The sequence below is a fragment of the Phalangium opilio genome, unplaced genomic scaffold (genome assembly GCF_054372755.1).
Source record: "Phalangium opilio isolate 3A_F unplaced genomic scaffold, DU_Popi_V2 ptg000054l_1, whole genome shotgun sequence".
Taxonomy (NCBI): Eukaryota; Metazoa; Arthropoda; class Arachnida; order Opiliones; family Phalangiidae; genus Phalangium; species Phalangium opilio.
This window is the reverse complement of record NW_028324173.1, coordinates 4,402,521-4,420,329: the sequence shown is the minus strand read 5'-3', so window position 1 is coordinate 4,420,329 and position 17,809 is coordinate 4,402,521. Positions and strand designations below refer to the sequence as shown.

At 44.8% G+C, this 17,809-nt stretch overlaps 2 protein-coding genes across 2 annotated transcripts; both read left to right on the top strand.

Moving 5' to 3' along the window:
• The first annotated feature begins 11,762 nt into the window (after positions 1-11,762).
• LOC149670915 (uncharacterized) lies at positions 11,763-14,569 on the top strand. Its single transcript, XM_089840471.1, has 6 exons — positions 11,763-11,799; positions 11,875-12,072; positions 12,166-13,316; positions 13,380-13,521; positions 13,580-13,895; positions 13,951-14,569. The coding sequence occupies exons 1-6, from the start codon at positions 11,763-11,765 to the stop codon at positions 14,567-14,569; spliced, it is 2,463 nt and encodes an 820-aa protein (XP_089696597.1).
• Positions 14,570-14,582: 13 nt separating this feature from the next.
• Positions 14,583-15,994, top strand: LOC149670914 (uncharacterized). The gene is made up of 4 exons (XM_089840470.1): positions 14,583-14,670; positions 14,725-15,237; positions 15,300-15,581; positions 15,639-15,994. The coding sequence occupies exons 1-4, from the start codon at positions 14,583-14,585 to the stop codon at positions 15,992-15,994; spliced, it is 1,239 nt and encodes a 412-aa protein (XP_089696596.1).
• Positions 15,995-17,809: the final 1,815 nt, after the last annotated feature.

Sequence of the window (17,809 nt, the reverse complement as noted above, 5' to 3'; positions counted from 1 at the left end):
TCACAACACCGCTCCCGGGAGGGTTCAAAACACCAGTATTTTGAATAGCAGCTGAACGCGCTAACCATTGCGCCACGGAAGCCCAAAAATTAAATGGTCGTCAGGTATTGTGGAAAAACCTTGACTTTTTACTTCACATCTGAGACGTCTCAACACCGCTCCCGGATGGGCTCGAACCACCAACCTATTCGTTAACAGCCGAACGTGCTAACCATTGAGCCACGGAAGCTCAGAAATTAAATGGTTGTCAGGTATTGTGGAAAAGTTATGACTTTTTACGCTACATCTGAGACCCCACAACACCTCTCCCGGGTGGGTTTGAACCACCAACCTTTCGATTAACAGCTGAACGTGCTAACCATTGCGCCACGGAAGCCCAAATTTAAATGTTCGTCAGGTATTGTGGAAAAACTCTGACATTTTACGTTATATCTGAGACGTCACAACACCGCTCCCGGGTGGACTCAAACCACCAGTCTTTTGAAAAGCAGCTGAACGCGCTAACCATTGCGCCACGGAAGCCCAAAAATTAAATGTTCGTCAGGTATTGTGGAAAAACCTTGACTTTTTACTTCACATCTGAGACCCTACAACACCTCTCCATGGTGGGCTCGAACCACCAACCTATTCGTTAACAGCCAAACGCGCTAACCATTGAGCCACGGAAGCTCAGAAATTAAATGGTTGTCAGGTATTGTGGAAAAGTTATGACTTTTTACGCTACATCTGAGACCCCACAACACCTCTCCCGGGTGGGCTCGAACCACCAACCTTTCGGTTAACAGCTGAAAGCGCTAACCATTGCGCCACGGAAGCCCAAAAATTAAATGGTCGTCAGGTATTGTGGAAAAACTCTGACATTTTACGTTACATCTGAGACTTCACAACACCGCTCCCGGGAGGGTTCAAAACACCAGTATTTTGAATAGCAGCTGAACGCGCTAACCATTGCGCCACGGAAGCCCAAAAATTAAATGGTCGTCAGGTATTGTGGAAAAACCTTGACTTTTTGATTCACATCTGAAACGTCACAACACCGCTCCCGGATGGGCTCGAACCACCAATCTATTCGTTAACAGCCGAACGTGCTAACCATTTAGCCACGGAAGCTCAGAAATTAAATGGTTGTCAGGTATTGTGGAAAAGTTATGACTTTTTACGCTACATCTGAGACCCCACAACACCTCTCCCGGGTGGGTTCGAACCACCAACCTTTCGATTAAGAGCTGAACGTGCTAACCATTGCGCCACGGAAGCCCAAAAATTAAATGTTCGTCAGGTATTGTGGAAAAACTCTGACATTTTACGTTATATCTGAGACGTCACAACACCGCTCCCGGGAGGGCTCAAAACACCAGTCTTTTGAATAGCAGCTGAACGCGCTAACCACTGCACCACGGAAGCCCAAAAATTAAATGGTCGTCAGGTATTGTGGAAAAGTTATGACTTTTTTACGTTACATCTGAGACGTCACAACACCGCTCCCGGGAGGGTTCAAAACACCAGTCTTTTGAATTGCAGCTGAACGCGCTAACCATTGCGCCACGGAAGCCCAAAAATTAAATGGTCGTCAGGTATTGTGGAAAAACCTTGACTTTTTACTTCACATCTGAGACGTCACAACACCGCTCCCGGATGGGCTCGAACCACCAACCTATTCGTTAACAGCCGAACGTGCTAACTATTGAGCCACGGAAGCTCAGAAATTAAATGGTTGTCAGGTATTGTGGAAAAGTTATGACATTTTACGCTACATCTGAGACCCCACAACACCTCTCCCGGGTGGGTTCGAACCACCAACCTTTCGATTAACAGCTGAACGTGCTATCCATTGCGCCACGGAAGCCCAAATTTAAATGTTCGTCAGGTATTGTGGAAAAACTCTGACATTTTACGTTATATCTGAGACGTCACAACACCGCTCCCGGGTGGGCTCAAACCACCAGTCTTTTGAAAAGCAGCTGAACGCGCTAACCATTGCGCCACGGAAGCCCAAAAATTAAATGTTCGTCAGGTATTGTGGAAAAACTCTGACATTTTACGTTATATCTGAGACGTCACAACACCGCTCCCGGGTGGGATCAAACCACCAGTCTTTTGAAAAGCAGCTGAACGCGCTAACCATTGCGCCACGGAAGCCCAAATATTAAATGGTCGTCAGGTATTGTGGAAAAACCTTGACTTTTTACTTCACATCTGAGACCCTACAACACCTCTCCATGGTGGGCTCGAACCACCAACCTATTCGTTAACAGCCAAACGCGCTAACCATTGAGCCACGGAAGCTCAGAAATTAAATGGTTGTCAGGTATTGTGGAAAAGTTATGACTTTTTACGCTACATCTGAGACCCCACAACACCTCTCCCGGGTGGGCTCGAACCACCAACCTTTCGGTTAACAGCTGAAAGCGCTAACCATTGCGCCACGGAAGCCCAAAAATTAAATGTTCGTCAGGTATTATGGAAAAACTCAGACATTTTACGTTACATCTGAGACGTCACAACACCGCTCCCGGGAGGGCTCAAACCACCAGTCTTTTGAATAGCAGCTGAACGCGCTAACCATTGCGCCACGGAAGCCCAAAAATTAAATGGTCGTCAGGTATTATGGAAAAACCTTGACTATTTACTTCACATCTGAGACGTCACAACACCGCTCCCGGATGGGCTCGAACCACCAACCATTCGTTAACAGCCGAACGCGCTAACCATTGAGCCACGGAAGCTCAGAAATTAAATGGTTGTCAGGTATTGTGGAAAAGTTATGACTTTTTACGCTACATCTGAGACCCCACAACACCTCTCCCGGGTGGGTTCGAACCACCTACCTTTCGATTAACAGCTGAACGTGCTAACCATTGCGCCACGGAAGCCCAAAAATTAAATGTTCGTCAGGTATTGTGGAAAAACTCTGACATTTTACGTTATATCTGAGACGTCACAACACCGCTCCCGGGTGGGCTCAAACCACCAGTCTTTTGAAAAGCAGCTGAACGCGCTAACCATTGCGCCACGGAAGCCCAAAAATTAAATGGTCGTCAGGTATTGTGGAAAAACCTTGACTTTTTACTTCACATCTGAGACGTCACAACACCGCTCCCGGGAGGGCTCAAAACACCAGTCTTTTGAATAGCGGCTGAACGCGCTAACCATTGCGCCACGGAAGCCCAAATATTAAATGGTCGTCAGGTATTGTGGAAAAACCTTGACTTTTTACTTCACATCTGAGACGTCACAACACCGCTCCCCGATGGGCTCGAACCACCAACCTATTCGTTAACAGCCGAACGTGCTAACCATTGAGCCACGGAAGCTCAGAAATTAAATGGTTGTCAGGTATTGTGGAAAAGTTATGACTTTTTACGCTACATCTGAGACCCCACAACACCTCTCCCGGGTGGGCTCGAACCACCAACCTTTCGGTTAACAGCTGAAAGCGCTAACCATTGCGCCACGGAAGCCCAAAAATTAAATGGTCGTCAGGTATTGTGGAAAAACTCTGACATTTTACGTTACATCTGAAAATTCACAACACCGCTCCCGGGTGGGCTCAAACCACCAGTCTTTTGAAAAGCAGCTGAACGCGCTAACCATTGCGCTACGGAAGCCCAAAAATTAAATGTTCGTCAGGTATTATGGAAAATCTCAGATATTTTACGTTACATCTGAGACGTCACAACACCGCTCCCGGGAGGGCTCAAACCACCAGTCTTTTGAATAGCAGCTGAACGCGCTAACCATTGCGCCACGGAAGCCCAAAAATTAAATGGTCGTCAGGTATTGTGGAAAAACCTTGACTGTTTACTTCACATCTGAGACGTCACAACACCGATCCCGGATGGGCTCGAACCACCAACCATTCGTTAACAGCCGAACGCGCTAACCATTAAGCCACGGAAGCTCAGAAATTAAATCGTTGTCAGGTATTGTGGAAAAGTTATGACTTTTTACGCTACATCTGACACCCCACAACACCTCTCCCGGGTGGGTTCGAACCACCAACCTTTCGATTAACAGCTGAACGTGCTAACCATTGCGCCACGGAAGCCCAAAAATTAAATGTTCGTCAGGTATTGTGGAAAAACTCTGACATTTTACGTTATATCTGAGACGTCACAACACCGCTCCCGGGTGGGCTCAAACCACCAGTCTTTTGAAAAGCAGCTGAACGCGCTAACCATTGCGCCACGGAAGCCCAAAAATTAAATGGTCGTCAGGTATTGTGGAAAAACCTTGACTTTTTACTTCACATCTGAGACGTCACAACACCGCTCCCGGGAGGGCTCAAAACACCAGTCTTTTGAATAGCAGCTGAACGCGCTAACCATTGCGCCACGGAAGCCCAAGAATTAAATGGTCGTCAGGTATTGTGGAAAAACCTTGACTTTTTACTTCACATCTGAGACGTCACAACACCGCTCCCGGATGGGCTCGAACCACCAACCTATTCGTTAACAGCCGAACGTGCTAACCATTGAGCCACGGAAGCTCAGAAATTAAATGGTTGTCAGGTATTGTGGAAAAGTTATGACTATTTACGCTACATCTGAGACCCCACAACACCTCTCCCGGGTGGGTTCGAACCACCAACCTTTCGATTAACAGCTGAACGTGCTAACCATTGCGCCACGGAAGCCCAAATTTAAATGTTCGTCAGGTATTGTGGAAAAACTCTGACATTTTACGTTATATCTGAGACGTCACAACACCGCTCCCGGGTGGGCTCAAACCACCAGTCTTTTGAAAAGCAGCTGAACGCGCTAACCATTGCGCCACGGAAGCCCAAAAATTAAATGTTCGTCAGGTATTGTGGAAAAACCTTGACTTTTTACTTCACATCTGAGACCCTACAACACCTCTCCATGGTGGGCTCGAACCACCAACCTATTCGTTAACAGCCAAACGCGCTAACCATTGAGCCACGGAAGCTCAGAAATTAAATGGTTGTCAGGTATTGTGGAAAAGTTATGACTTTTTACGCTACATCTGAGACCCCACAACACCTCTCCCGGGTGGGCTCGAACCACCAACCTTTCGGTTAACAGCTGAAAGCGCTAACCATTGCGCCACGGAAGCCCAAAAATTAAATGGTCGTCAGGTATTGTGGAAAAACTCTGACATTTTACGTTACATCTGAGACTTCACAACACCGCTCCCGGGTGGGCTCAAACCACCAGTCTTTTGAAAAGCAGCTGAACGCGCTAACCATTGCGCTACGGAAGCCCAAAAATTAAATGTTCGTCAGGTATTATGGAAAATCTCAGATATTTTACGTTACATCTGAGACGTCACAACACCGCTCCCGGGAGGGCTCAAACCACCAGTCTTTTGAATAGCAGCTGAACGCGCTAACCATTGCGCCACGGAAGCCCAAAAATTAAATGGTCGTCAGGTATTGTGGAAAAACCTTGACTATTTACTTCACATCTGAGACGTCACAACACCGATCCCGGATGGGCTCGAACCACCAACCATTCGTTAACAGCCGAACGCGCTAACCATTGAGCCACGGAAGCTCAGAAATTAAATCGTTGTCAGGTATTGTGGAAAAGTTATGACTTTTTACGCTACATCTGACACCCCACAACACCTCTCCCGGGTGGGTTCGAACCACCAACCTTTCGATTAACAGCTGAACGTGCTAACCATTGCGCCACGGAAGCCCAAAAATTAAATGTTCGTCAGGTATTGTGGAAAAACTCTGACATTTTACGTTATATCTGAGACGTCACAACACCGCTCCCGGGTGGGCTCAAACCACCAGTCTTTTGAAAAGCAGCTGAACGCGCTAACCATTGCGCCACGGAAGCCCAAAAATTAAATGGTCGTCAGGTATTGTGGAAAAACCTTGACTTCTTACTTCACATCTGAGACGTCACAACACCGCTCCCGGGAGGGCTCAAAACACCAGTCTTTTGAATAGCAGCTGAACGCGCTAACCATTGCGCCACGGAAGCCCAAGAATTAAATGGTCGTCAGGTATTGTGGAAAAACCTTGACTTTTTACTTCACATCTGAGACGTCACAACACCGCTCCCGGATGGGCTCGAACCACCAACCTATTCGTTAACAGCCGAACGTGCTAACCATTGAGCCACGGAAGCTCAGAAATTAAATGGTTGTCAGGTATTGTGGAAAAGTTATGACTATTTACGCTACATCTGAGACCCCACAACACCTCTCCCGGGTGGGTTCGAACCACCAACCTTTCGATTAACAGCTGAACGTGCTAACCATTGCGCCACGGAAGTCCAAATTTAAATGTTCGTCAGGTATTGTGGAAAAACTCTGACATTTTACGTTATATCTGAGACGTCACAACACCGCTCCCGGGTGGGCTCAAACCACCAGTCTTTTGAAAAGCAGCTGAACGCGCTAACCATTGCGCCACGGAAGCCCAAAAATTAAATGTTCGTCAGGTATTGTGGAAAAACCTTGACTTTTTACTTCACATCTGAGACCCTACAACACCTCTCCATGGTGGGCTCGAACCACCAACCTATTCGTTAACAGCCAAACGCGCTAACCATTGAGCCACGGAAGCTCAGAAATTAAATGGTTGTCAGGTATTGTGGAAAAGTTATGACTTTTTACGCTACATCTGAGACCCCACAACACCTCTCCCGGGTGGGCTCGAACCACCAACCTTTCGGTTAACAGCTGAAAGCGCTAACCATTGCGCCACGGAAGCCCAAAAATTAAATGGTCGTCAGGAATTGTGGAAAAACTCTGACATTTTACGTTACATCTGAGACGTCACAACACCGCTCCCGGGAGGGCTCAAAACACCAGTCTTTTGAATAGCAGCTGAACGCGCTAACCATTGCGCCACGGAAGCCCAAAAATTAAATGGTCGTCAGGTATTGTGGAAAAACCTTGACTTTTTACTTCACATCTGAGACGTCACAACACCGCTCCCGGATGGGCTCGAACCACCAACCTATTCGTTAGCAGCCGAACGTGCTAACCATTGAGCCACGGAAGCTCAGAAATTAAATGGTTGTCAGGTATTGTGGAAAAGTTATGACTTTTTACGCTACATCTGAGACCCCACAACACCTCTCCCGGGTGGGTTCGAACCACCAACCTTTCGATTAACAGCTGAACGTGCTAACCATTGCGCCACGGAAGCCCAAAAATTAAATGTTCGTCAGGTATTGTGGAAAAACTCTGACATTTTACATTATATCTGAGACGTCACAACACCGCTCCCGGGTGGGCTCAAACCACCAGTCTTTTGAAAAGCAGCTGAACAAGCTAACCATTGCGCCACGGAAGCCCAAAAATTAAATGGTCGTCAGGTATTGTGGAAAAACCTTGACTTTTTACTTCACATCTGAGACGTCACAACACCGCTCCCGGGAGGGCTCAAAACACCAGTCTTTTGAATAGCAGCTGAACGCGCTAACCATTGCGCCACGGAAGCCCAAAAATTAAATGGTCGTCAGGTATTGTGGAAAAACCTTGACTTTTTACTTCACATCTGAGACGTCACAACACCGCTCCCGGATGGGCTCGAACCACCAACCTATTCGTTAACAGCCAAACGTGCTAACCATTGAGCCACGGAAGCTCAGAAATTAACTGGTTGTCAGGTATTGTGGAAAAGTTATGACTTTTTACGCTACATCTGAGACCCCACAACACCTCTCCCGGGAGGGTTCGAACCACCAACCTTTCGATTAACAGCTGAACGTGCTAACCATTGCGCCACGGAAGCCCAAATTTAAATGTTCGTCAGGTATTGTGGAAAAAGTCTGACATTTTACGTTATATCTGAGACGTCACAACACCGCTCCCGGGTGGGCTCAAACCACCAGTCTTTTGAAAAGCAGCTGAACGCGCTAACCATTGCGCCACGGAAGCCCAAAAATTAAATGTTCGTCAGGTATTGTGGAAAAACCTTGACTTTTTACTTCACATCTGAGACCCTACAACACCTCTCCATGGTGGGCTCGAACCACCAACCTATTCGTTAACAGCCAAACGCGCTAACCATTGAGCCACGGAAGCTCAGAAATTAAATGGATGTCAGGTATTGTGGAAAAGTTATGACTTTTTACGCTACATCTGAGACCCCACAACACCTCTCCCGGGTGGGCTCGAACCACCAACCTTTCGGTTAACAGCTGAAAGCGCTAACCATTGCGCCACGGAAGCCCAAAAATTAAATGGTCGTCAGGTATTGTGGAAAAACTCTGACATTTTACGTTACATCTGAGACGTCACAACACCGCTCCCGGGAGGGCTCAAAACACCAGTCTTTTGAATAGCAGCTAAACGCGCTAACCATTGCGCCACGGAAGCCCAAAAATTAAATGGTCGTCAGGTATTGTGGAAAAACCTTGACTTTTTACTTCACATCTGAGACGTCACAACACCGCTCCCGGATGGGCTCGAACCACCAACCTATTCGTTAGCAGCCGAACGTGCTAACCATTGAGCCACGGAAGCTCAGAAATTAAATGGTTGTCAGGTATTGTGGAAAAGTTATGACTTTTTACGCTACATCTGAGACCCCACAACACCTCTCCCGGGTGGGTTCGAACCACCAACCTTTCGATTAACAGCTGAACGTGCTAACCATTGCGCCACGGAAGCCCAAAAATTAAATGTTCGTCAGGTATTGTGGAAAAACTCTGACATTTTACATTATATCTGAGACGTCACAACACCGCTCCCGGGTGGGCTCAAACCACCAGTCTTTTGAAAAGCAGCTGAACAAGCTAACCATTGCGCCACGGAAGCCCAAAAATTAAATGGTCGTCAGGTATTGTGGAAAAACCTTGACTTTTTACTTCACATCTGAGACGTGACAACACCGCTCCCGGGAGGGCTCAAAACACCAGTCTTTTGAATAGCAGCTGAACGCGCTAACCATTGCGCCACGGAAGCCCAAAAATTAAATGGTCGTCAGGTATTGTGGAAAAACCTTGACTTTTTACTTCACATCTGAGACGTCACAACACCGCTCCCGGATGGGCTCGAACCACCAACCTATTCGTTAGCAGCCGAACGTGCTAACCATTGAGCCACGGAAGCTCAGAAATTAAATGGTTGTCAGGTATTGTGGAAAAGTTATGACTTTTTACGCTACATCTGAGACCCCACAACACCTCTCCCGGGTGGGTTCGAACCACCAACCTTTCGATTAACAGCTGAACGTGCTAACCATTGCGCCACGGAAGCCCAAAAATTAAATGTTCGTCAGGTATTGTGGAAAAACTCTGACATTTTACATTATATCTGAGACGTCACAACACCGCTCCCGGGTGGGCTCAAACCACCAGTCTTTTGAAAAGCAGCTGAACAAGCTAACCATTGCGCCACGGAAGCCCAAAAATTAAATGGTCGTCAGGTATTGTGGAAAAACCTTGACTTTTTACTTCACATCTGAGACGTGACAACACCGCTCCCGGGAGGGCTCAAAACACCAGTCTTTTGAATAGCAGCTGAACGCGCTAACCATTGCGCCACGGAAGCCCAAAAATTAAATGGTCGTCAGGTATTGTGGAAAAACCTTGACTTTTTACTTCACATCTGAGACGTCACAACACCGCTCCCGGATGGGCTCGAACCACCAACCTATTCGTTAACAGCCAAACGTGCTAACCATTGAGCCACGGAAGCTCAGAAATTAAATGGTTGTCAGGTATTGTGGAAAAGTTATGACTTTTTACGCTACATCTGAGACCCCACAACACCTCTCCCGGGTGGGTTCGAACCACCAACCTTTCGATTAACAGCTGAACGTCCTAACCATTGCGCCACGGAAGCCCAAATTTAAATGTTCGTCAGGTATTGTGGAAAAAGTCTGACATTTTACGTTATATCTGAGACGTCACAACACCGCTCCCGGGTGGGCTCAAACCACCAGTCTTTTGAAAAGCAGCTGAACGCGCTAACCATTGCGCCACGGAAGCCCAAAAATTAAATGTTCGTCAGGTATTGTGGAAAAACCTTGACTTTTTACTTCACATCTGAGACCCTACAACACCTCTCCATGGTGGGCTCGAACCACCAACCTATTCGTTAACAGCCAAACGCGCTAACCATTGAGCCACGGAAGCTCAGAAATTAAATGGTTGTCAGGTATTGTGGAAAAATTATGACTTTTTACGCTACATCTGAGACCCCACAACACCTCTCCCGGGTGGGCTCGAAAGTAGGGTTCATATGAGTCTCCCAGGCCAAGCACTGTGGAAGGCAGGGGCGGTGCGAGGGGGGGGGAGTCGATGGCGCCAGTGGAACTTTCGAGAAGTTTAATTTTATCGCAAACACTAAGATAAGATAAGGGATAAGAAAAATAAAAACTCGGAATTCAAATCAGTTCAATTCTAGTGTAGTTTAAAATTTAATTTCTTAATGCTGATAAGATACCTCGGAGAAAATTAAATCAATACAGTAGTGGGATGTTATATACCATAAAATTCAATATAGACAAAGTTTGATAACACTCTATTTGAAATGAAACGCGTTCGCTTCTCAGGGTGCATAGTGCATATAATACCATATGAAGATAGGGTCAATTATGACGCAAGAAATAAACGACACTTCAATATGTTAATTAGATTAAAATTCGAGCCATTAATTTCCCCCGTATTAATAAAATGGCGAATGAATGAGGGAAATCCCAATGTGTGAAACCTATTGTGGGGGGTAAAACCCCGGAAAGGGTGCCACGTGAAAATATTCTCAAACCCAGATTGCAACATGTGACGCCCCAGAAAACCCATTACTCACCCCCAAGTTAAAGCTATAATGACGTAGAATATAATGGTTGTATAAATAGTCAGACCAGGCAAAGTAGAAAATCATTCCAGCCTCAAAGTTCGTAGAAAGGACGAAGAAGGGACCCAACATGTACCATGTAAGTACTTAACCACACAATTACATTTCATCACCCCGGAATAGTAATAACCCATACTCATCCTAGGTTTAAAAACTCAATCGTCGTTGACTTTGAATTCTTGGAAGGTCGATCAACGGTTGGGGGACGGGAAAAAATTGTAAAGGAAGCGGCTGCAACAACGGTCGAACTAACGCCGAGGGTAGCATCATGGTCCTTTGAACCACCGTACTCGGATCAGGAACTCTCGCAGGAGGCCAAACAACAAAACCGGTGGATTTGCCACAATTTACACGGTCTCCCCTGGAGTCATGGAGTTGCGTCATACAACAAACTGGAGGTGTGTTTATCTCAAGTCGTCCAAGGATACGAAAGGGTGTTTTGTAAAGGCGAAGAAAAGTGTTTTTTTCTCTTAAATATAATTCACCGGGACGTTATTGACTTAAATGGCGTGGGGTGTCCCAAAGCATCAGATATTGACGAGGATGGACCCATGATCACGTGTTTGGTGGGTCATAAGACAATTTTTAAAAATGGGAAATATGTATGTGCCCTATCTAAATGTATACTTTATTCTGAATGGTTGTATAAACACCAAGATGATGTATATACACAAATAGATTGAAAATAAATAAAAATTCACTTATTGTTGTTTGAAATAAAAAGAATTCTAAGATTTGATATAATATTGGTATTTTGATTAGACACATTCGGGGATGGAGCGTACACATACTTATAAAGTTTAAAAAGTCACGTGGGGTTTGACGTGTAGTGGGAAATACAATCTACGCGCGGAGCTGGTGGGAAAATACCACAAACTCGGCGCCAAGTCAACGAAACCCGGGGAAATCATACAAAGATAAGCCAACTAGAATAAAACGGGGTTACACGAGTGAATAGATCACTCCTCAAGATGTTCCTCTGCGAGAAATGTACAACTACCTTCAGCTGTAAACGGAGCCTAGATCGACACACGCGCAGTGTACACGGTAATGTAAAATTTAATTGTAACTTCTGCGGTAAAGTATTTACGCGTCGGGATATTTTGATTCGACACCAACGGAAATTTAACCACGACGAGCCCGGGGTAAACTTAAACCCTCCGCGGGGAGCGTCACCACAACCCGGACCGTCACACCGTATTACCCCGCCAAATTCTCCCGTAAAGAGGGCCACTTCGCCCACGTTGGTGGGAATACCGAAAAAGCGTCGAGTGGAAAATGGTAAGTTTATGTTTAATTTAGATGAAAAAATACAACTTGATTCGGAAACCCTACCCTCTCCAGTTGAAAAACTTACATTAAATGTATGTTTAGATCCGGATAACCTTCTCTCACAAGATGACGAAGGACTTAACACCTTTATGGAGAAATGGGAGGATGAACAAAAGGATGAACTCTCGTCTCAAGATGACGTGGGAATAAATGAATTCATAGACAATTGGGAGGTTCAACAAAACGCGGTTAACCCACCTGAACCAGAAATCGAGGAAATTAACGCGCTCGAGGACGCGATTTTTTCAGCTCGACTTACCGCGCCGGAAGGGGTTACAGATCCCGTATTGTTCTTAAATGAACACCGTGATAAACTGGAAACATATCTCAGAAACAAACTCTCGGAAAAAAGAGGAATAAAATGGTACATGGTGGTGCGAGCGCGATACACGCGGGAACTCGGGAATACGGGTACAGACGTCGAAACTAGTCCATACTTCCGCGGGTTCACACACGCAACTCTAACACCAGAGGTTATTCCCCGACAGCTAGACTTAAGTCGGGAGAAAATAGCTGAAAGTATGAACAATTTCGAATCGATGGGAAGTGGCTGGGTTTTGGACCGTATTCTATACGTCCAAATCAACATCATCCAATATCTACCCCTTGTTGGTGGAACCTATTTTCAATTACCACCCGTAATTGAAAACAAAAAAGCGACAGTGAACGTGGACCCGGAGGACCCACTCGACAACAAGTGTTTCTTGTGGTCAATTTTGGCCAAGTTACATCCCGCGACCAACCATCCTAGTCGAATCACCCATTATAGACCATATGAGGACGAGCTGAACGTGTTCGGCATTACATTCCCCTTCGAGTTGGACTCATATAAACTTAAGACCTTCGAGGAAAAGAATAACCTCTCCATCAATATTTTCGCTTATGAAAAGGGTTACTTTCCCCGGTATGTGAGTGAGAAGAAAGTCCCCGAAGTACGACAAATTGATTTGCTTTTGGTTTCAAATGGTGAATCAAAACATTTTGTATTGATCCGACACCTAAGTCGCCTTCTAAGCGACTTCACGAAACACAAAGGAACAGCCTATTATTGTCGGTATTGCTTGAAGAGAAGCAGCATGGAAGAAGTACACAATAACCATGTCCGAGAGTGTAATGTGCATGATCCACAACGCGTTATCATGCCTCACGATAAACCAGTTTTAAAATTCGAAAACTTTGGATGGAATCAAATGGTAATATACGAGAAACGTTTTATTTTAACGTGGGATATATCATAATATTTGTTACATAAACAGGTTCCATATATCATCGTTGCTGATTTCGAATCTCTTCTACCAAAAGTCTCAACGTGTCTGCCGGACTCGTCACTGTCGTCAACTACGACATTAGCGCTACACGTAGCGTGTGGGTTTTCATACGCTATTGTCGGTCCAACTGGTGAGTTCAAAACCGTGAATCACGTGTCCTATTATCTAACATATTTGATTATTCGCAGGAAATCTCGTCAAGCATGAGACGTACAGAGGGGGAGATGGAGCTTTGAAATTTCTGAAAATGCTTTTGGGTGACGCCGATGATATCGCCGAAATGTTGAAGGAAAATATTCCCATGCAACTTTCTGCGGATGAAGAAATCGCATTCCAAACTTCAACGCGCTGCTACGTTTGCGAGGAACCATTCGTTGGAAAGATGGTCAAAACACGTGACCACGACCACTACACCGGAGTGTATAGGGGGTGCGCATGCCAGAGTTGTAATCTGAAGTTAAAAGCACCTAAATTCATCCCAGTCGTGATGCATAACTTGAGCAGGTAATTAACCATAATCGATAATTATAACTGTATGCTAATTACATAACGCCAACAGATACGACGCCCACCTTATCATGCAGCAAATCGCCCTGATAAGAAACAAGAAGATTGACTGTATCGCGTCCAACAGTGAAACGTACATTTCATTCACACTAGGGAATTTACGTTTTGTGGATAGTATTCGGTTCTTACCAGCGTCACTCGAGACACTTGTTTCGAATGTGGCGAAGGGCGGACCGGCGAAATTCCCATTGTTGAACTCTGTATTCAACCCAGACGAGGTCAAGTTACTTCTTAGGAAGGGTGTTTACCCGTACACCTACATGGATTCGGAGAAGCGCTTTGACGAGAGGCAACTACCACCAATTGAGTGCTTCCATAATGACCTCACTGACGAACCCTTGGCCCAGGAAGATTACGCCCACGCTCAAAACGTGTGGCAATCTTTTAACATACAAAATCTGGGAGGGTATCACGATCTGTACGTGTTGTCCGACACACTCCTTCTAGCCGATGTGTTCCACAATTTCCGCAAAATGTGTATGACATCCTATCGACTCGATCCGGCCCATGCTTATACCCTACCAGGTTTTGCATGGAGCGCCGCCCTTTGTAAAACGAAGGTACGCTTAGACCTTCTTTTGGATGAGGATATTCATCGAAAAGGGGATTAGGGGAGGTGTCTCGATGATAAGTCATCGTTTTGCCGCAGCCAACAACAAATATCTAGAATCACATGACGAATCGAAGCCTAGTAGTTACATCTGCTACCTTGGTAAGAAATTTTAGATTAAAATCAGCGAAACAAACTAATAACTAGCATTCATAGATTGTAACAACTTGTACGGTACTGTCATGTGCGACGCCCTACCGGTGAAGAACTTCCGATGGATTGAACCAACCCCGAACTCTGAAACCGAAATTCTACGTTGTTCAGACATCTCACCAGAAGGTTTCATAGTTGAGGTGGACCTCGAATACCCGGAGGACTTGCACAACGATCATAACTCTTACCCATTGGCACCAGAATCAATGACAATCAAACCCGAGATGCTCTCCGAATATTCAAAGGACCAGATGACCTCGCTCAACATAAAAATCAAGGAATCGCTACCGAAATTAGTCCCCAACCTTTTCAATAAGGAACGATACGTAGTTCACTACCGTAACTTGAAGTATTACGTATCAAAGGGGTTAAAGATCACCAAGATTCATCGGATTTTGAAGTTCGAACAGGGTGCCTGGTTGAAGGAATATATTAACTTCAATACGGATAAAAGAAAACTAGCAACAGACGATTTCGAAAAAGATCTATATAAATTAATGAACAATGCCGTCTTTGGTACGTAATTAACTTAATTTACAAAATTAAAAAAATAAATAAAAATTAAAATGATTTTTCAGGTAAAACTATGGAAAACTTGAGAAATCGTCAGGATTTCAAACTAGTTACAACACCAGAGAAGGCGGTTAAAAAGGCCAGTTCTCCCGCCTTTGAGAAGTTTACCATCTTTCACAATCAATTGGTCGGTATTCACATGACAAAAAAGAAGTTGGTCCTAAACCGCCCCATCTACACGGGGTTCGTTATTCTGGACTTATCAAAACTTCTGATGTACCAATTTCATTACGATGTAATCCAGAGACGATATGGTGAGAGGGCGAAATTACTTTTCACAGATACAGGTACGAGGTTTTTAAGGTGTTAACCCGATTTTAAACTAATCCATCTTATAATTACAGACAGTCTCACGTACTGCATCGAAACCCCCGACCTATACGCCGATTTCGCCGCCCAAGCGGACATGTACGATTTTTCTGGTTACCCTCGCGATCACCCGCTTTTTAGTGAAGCGAACAAGAAAAAACTCGGAAAATTCAAAGATGAGCTAGATGGTACACCGATCGAACAGTTTTGTGGTCTAAGACCCAAAATGTATAGTATATTATCTGCAAAGGGCGAGAAGAAGACTTGTAAAGGTGTATGCAAGCGTGTGGTCAAGAAGAATGTTCGACACGAGCAGTACCGCGACTGCTTGTTTAATCGCGAGTTGACTGTAGCAGAAATGACTCGAATCGTGAGCAAAAACATGTTTTAACAACGGTGAGACAGAATAAACTATGTCTTAACCCTTGCGACGACAAGAGGTTCATTTTAGATGACGGTGTTTCTACACTCGCCCATGGTCATAAAGATACAAAATAAAAAATTTTAAGACAAATTTATTGAGTAATTCTTATACATATATTCCACAATCATACGATCGTTTACATTTTTGTTTGTAGAGAATCTCTCTATTATTTTATACATTTTAATTCCTCGACATCGATAGAGGGAAAAATAGACGCAATATCCACCGCATGTTATACTAGATTCTCCTTGTAATTGACGCGAATTGTACGTCACAGTTAGGCTGTTTCGTTCCACGAAATCGTTAAATTTAAACACATCAGGTGGGTTGCCGTAACTTTCAAAAAATTCAGTGTTCTTTTTCCTCGAAATGTAGATCGTTGTCCAATGTTCTCCGCGACCTCTCGACGTATCGGTATTCACGATGAATAATGAGGGAAACGTTGTAACGGTCTTTGGGAGTTTATCCGCTGGGAATATCCCTCTAAACAGATTCTTGGTGTAGCGATCACGTCTTAATATTCGTTCAAGTTGTTGAGTGTCCATTTTCAACGCGTTTCGCGACGCGCGCGTATTCAAATGTACGTGACTGGCGCGCGCGATTTCAAATATGTACTCAACTCGCGAGCGCGGGCTGGCCCCCCTGGCGCGGTTCTTACGAACTTTGGTCGAATAAAACGGCTCTGTTTTTATCAATTTCAATCAGGGATTGAAACTCTGAATAGTAAATCACGCTAACCGTAGACGGCAGTGATTCCCCGAAAATTAATTCCAATCGCACACTCCCATTCTTTATAAGGTTGAAACTTTCACCGGAACTACCGTTGAGATCGGGAGTTAGGTCGAAGACGAATAGAGCGTTTCCATTGGCGAATTCATCTCGCCCGATAAAGTTTCCCTCGTCGATATTCCATTGTCCAGTTTGGAGGAATAGATTAGTATACGATCGCATGTATAGGTTATCCTTGAAGTTTGGGTTCAGCGGTTTATGCGGCACGCTAACCCCGTCAACGTACAAAGCGATTTGAGATACCGCATAGTTTTTAAAATTGAAAGACGACATTTTGTAATCACCCAAAAACGCGTTTTGATCGACAAAGCCAATCACTACTTTATTCGGTAATTGTCCGCTAAATAAATTGTCTTTCACGGCTATTTTATTTCCTTGAGATATTGAAAATGAATTACACTCGGTACGAGTAATTGGGTATTTAATCGTGGCCATTTCCAGGGTTTTGGCATGGGATATCATAATCTCGGGTGTTAATCTGACTCTTCTGACGAACATTGACGCGTGCGAGAATACAACCTTAAACTTTGTTCCATCCGTGTGTAAACAGAATTCGTTGGGACTTTTGATAAACTTGAAATTAAGGTCGATCAAGTTTGGTATAAAAAGGTTTTGTTGACAAATATCCACGTGTACTATGCCGATTAAATCGATAACACCTTCTTGGGCGAATTTTGCACGCTTCTCGAACCCTTCATTTTCAAAATAATCGTCGAATTTTCCCGATGAATCCTTGTAGAAGAGCGCCCCCGTCAAAAAACTCTCTTTGGCGGGTCCTCCGAAAGTCAACTGCGTTTGAATCATACTCTTGAATGGGTATTGTTGAGGGCACGATGTAACCGATCTATCGCCCAACGACGCGTGGACTTCGCTAAAAAGGCTACTTAGAAATAGATTTTCCGGTCCAATTTTATCAGCGGCCGTTACTACGGTATTTGACGCATCGCGAACTTCGGCCTTGGGTAGTGTTCCGTCGGGTTTTACCACTTTGAC

Excerpts from the sequence above, each read along its gene's own strand:
- LOC149670915 (XM_089840471.1), top strand. The coding sequence starts at position 11,763 with ATGTTCCTCTGCGAGAAATGTACAACTACCTTCAGCT. Across the intron at positions 11,800-11,874 it reads ATGTACAACTACCTTCAGCT|TATTTACGCGTCGGGATATT; the intron begins GTAAACGGAGCC and ends TCTGCGGTAAAG. Across the intron at positions 13,522-13,579 it reads CGCTATTGTCGGTCCAACTG|GAAATCTCGTCAAGCATGAG; the intron begins GTGAGTTCAAAA and ends GATTATTCGCAG.
- LOC149670914 (XM_089840470.1), top strand. The coding sequence starts at position 14,583 with ATGATAAGTCATCGTTTTGCCGCAGCCAACAACAAATATCTAGAATCA. Across the intron at positions 14,671-14,724 it reads TAGTTACATCTGCTACCTTG|ATTGTAACAACTTGTACGGT; the intron begins GTAAGAAATTTT and ends TAGCATTCATAG. Across the intron at positions 15,582-15,638 it reads ATTACTTTTCACAGATACAG|ACAGTCTCACGTACTGCATC; the intron begins GTACGAGGTTTT and ends TTATAATTACAG.